Consider the following 2749-nt stretch of genomic DNA (forward strand, 5'->3'; position numbering starts at 1 on the left):
GTTTCTAAAATTATCTATAATATTTTGTCCTCCGAAAATTTATCTCTTTAATTTTAGTATATTGTGTTTCTTAAGCTATAGACAGATTTTCTTTGTTTCTTATTTTCAATAATAAATCATTTTATTGCAATACCGGTAATTGTTTGAGAAATCCAATATGTTCATATCTCTATAGAATAGAGAATAGTAGAAGCCAATTTTATTACAACTACTTAAATTGTTGTAATTTTTATTTTCATTCCATGTTTTGAATTTCCATGTATTTATTGTTGATGAGAAATTAAGGCTCAGTTGCACAATATGTGTAAATTCTTCAGAAGACTACTTTAAATAGTAAGTCAATGTATCTCTTACATTTGGGTATTAGTTAGAATTATTTTCAAATGATTGTACCAATAAAAGTGAGTGTGTATAAATTTTGTTTAACTATCCCGTGCGATGCGACTAATTATATATATATATTCCATGCATGTAGCCGTGTAGTTTTAATTTGGCCGTAGTCCACAACTTCCATCTTTGACCACTTACTGCATCTTTAGAATGGGTTATTGGACGTCAGAAACTTAGAATTGTCTCAGTAGACTTGCGTGACTTGGTAGCATAAAAAGGATCACCAATCTCTTCAGTCATAAATCTCGCACTCTCTCTCTCTCTCTCTCTCTCTCACAGCTTTGCTACAGAGTAGCCGCCGCGTTTTCCTACCATTACAACTAATACAAAAACTTTCCAAGGTAAGTCTCTTTTTTATTGAGATAAAGAAATTAAGATCATTGTAAAAATAATACATCATATCTCATTTTGAATAATATTGTGTAATACAGTGATCAGGGCTATCCTCTATCCATTCACAAAGGTGTCCTGCTATATATCCTATGCATTTTCTAGCATTGAACCCACAGCTGATACCTTTTCTATATTCTCTTGCTACGCTTTAATGGCAGTACGTAACTGAATCGCTTCTGCATCATAGATCCCATCCAGTTTCGCTAAAAAGGGTTGCCATCAGCACCATTACAGTTTGATCTGCAAAAATTGCACCATCAACACTGTCTTTATACCCAGTATCATCTTCGTTAATTGTCTCCAAAATCTTTTCAGTAACACCTGTGAATGAAAAGTTTCTTTAATATCCCTCTCAATTCTCTTACTCCCTATAAAATATACAACAAAGTCTATGCATTAAGCTAACCCATATAACAAAAATACCTGTTTTTGTATTATTTCATGGATGACATTGAAGTTCCTCAATATTTCATCTGCCCCATATCCCTACAAATCATGAAAGACCCTGTGACTGCCATAACAGGCATCACATACGACCGGGAAAGCATTGAACACTGGCTATTCACAAGCAAGAACGCAACCTGTCCAGTCACCAACCAACCATTGCCAAAAGACTCAGACTTAACCCCTAATCACACATTACGCCGCCTAATCCAAGCTTGGTGCATCCTAAACGCCTCAAAAGGTATTGATCGAATTCCCACTCCTAAACCACCTCTCGACAAGTTTCAAGTCCTCAAACTCATCAAACACCTTCGGCAGCCTGAGTTTCAGCTTAAAACTATTAGGCAATTGGCGTTACTTGCAGCTGAAAATGAAAGGAATAGGAAGTATATGATAGAAGCAGGTTTGCCAAAAGAGATGATGTTGTTTATTGTAACATGTTTCAAACAAGGCCAAATTGATGGTCTTGAAGAAGCTATTGGTGTGCTTAACTTTATTCTAATCCCTTCAGCTGAAACAAAGCAAATTCTTGCCGAAAATGATCGTATTATTGAATCATTGACATGGGTTTTATGTTGTGAAATGGAAAATCATCTCACTGTGAAATCTCATACGATGTTAGTGTTGAAGAAAATCATTGAAGCTACAAGCTCGAGTGTACTAGAAAGACTGAAACCTGAATTCTTTAATAGGATCGTAAGAGTCTTAAGAAGTGGGATTACTCAACAAGGAATTCACGCCACTTTGCACGTGTTGTTAGAGGCTTGTCCATGGGGTAGAAATCGAATCATGATGGTTGAAACAAACACAGTTTATGAGCTCATTGAGCTTGAATTGGGTTTTCCTGAAAGGCGGACCACAGAGCTGATTTTAGGTATACTATTTCATTTATGTTCTTGTCCTGATGGGAGAGCTCAGTTTTTAAGTCATAGAGGAAGCATTGCAGTGGTCTCTAAGAGGATCTTGAGGGTTTCACCAGCAGTAGATTATCAAGCAGTTTCGATTCTTTCAATGATATGTAAGTTTTCCGGGACATATATGGTGCTTCAAGAAATGTTGAAGGTAGGGGCTGTGTCAAAGCTTTGCTCATTGCTCCGAGTTGACTGTGCTACATCTTTGAAAGACCATGTAAGGAAGATCCTCAGGTCACATTTTCAGAAGTGGAGGGACTCTCCTTGCATTGGTGGATCTCAAGGTATCAATCCTAGTTAAAATGCAATGCTTTTACATATATATATATAAATATATATATATATATATATAAATAAATAATAAATAATAAAAAAAAGGAAAACAAGTCGTAATTAATTTGACACCACTTTGCAGGTGACTGATTTTATATCATATTACATAAAGAGTGCAAGGAGGTAGAGAAAGAGAGAGATTTGTTTGAGCTATTTGTGGTTACAATATTCATCTATCTTATCTTTAAGTGAATTTTCTCATTCAAATCTTATTTTTAAGCAAAAATCCTCATTTGAATCCTATCTTTATGTGAATATCCATTTAGTCATTTTAATAT

At 35.1% G+C, this 2749-nt stretch overlaps 1 protein-coding gene across 1 annotated transcript; it reads left to right on the forward strand.

Moving 5' to 3' along the window:
- Nucleotides 1-764: 764 nt before the first annotated feature.
- On the forward strand, nucleotides 765-2439 carry LOC126691026 (E3 ubiquitin-protein ligase PUB24-like). Its single transcript, XM_050386111.1, has one exon. It carries the CDS (start codon nucleotides 1225-1227, stop codon nucleotides 2437-2439), a length of 1215 nt encoding a protein of 404 aa, XP_050242068.1. The 5' UTR covers nucleotides 765-1224.
- Nucleotides 2440-2749: the final 310 nt, after the last annotated feature.

The sequence above is a fragment of the Quercus robur genome, chromosome 7 (assembly GCF_932294415.1).
Source record: "Quercus robur chromosome 7, dhQueRobu3.1, whole genome shotgun sequence".
NCBI lineage: Eukaryota > Viridiplantae > Streptophyta > Magnoliopsida > Fagales > Fagaceae > Quercus > Quercus robur.

Bases quoted from the DNA above. Each gene is read 5' to 3' on its own strand.
- LOC126691026 (XM_050386111.1), top strand. From the start codon at position 1,225: ATGGATGACATTGAAGTTCCTCAATATTTCATCTGCCCCATATCCCTA.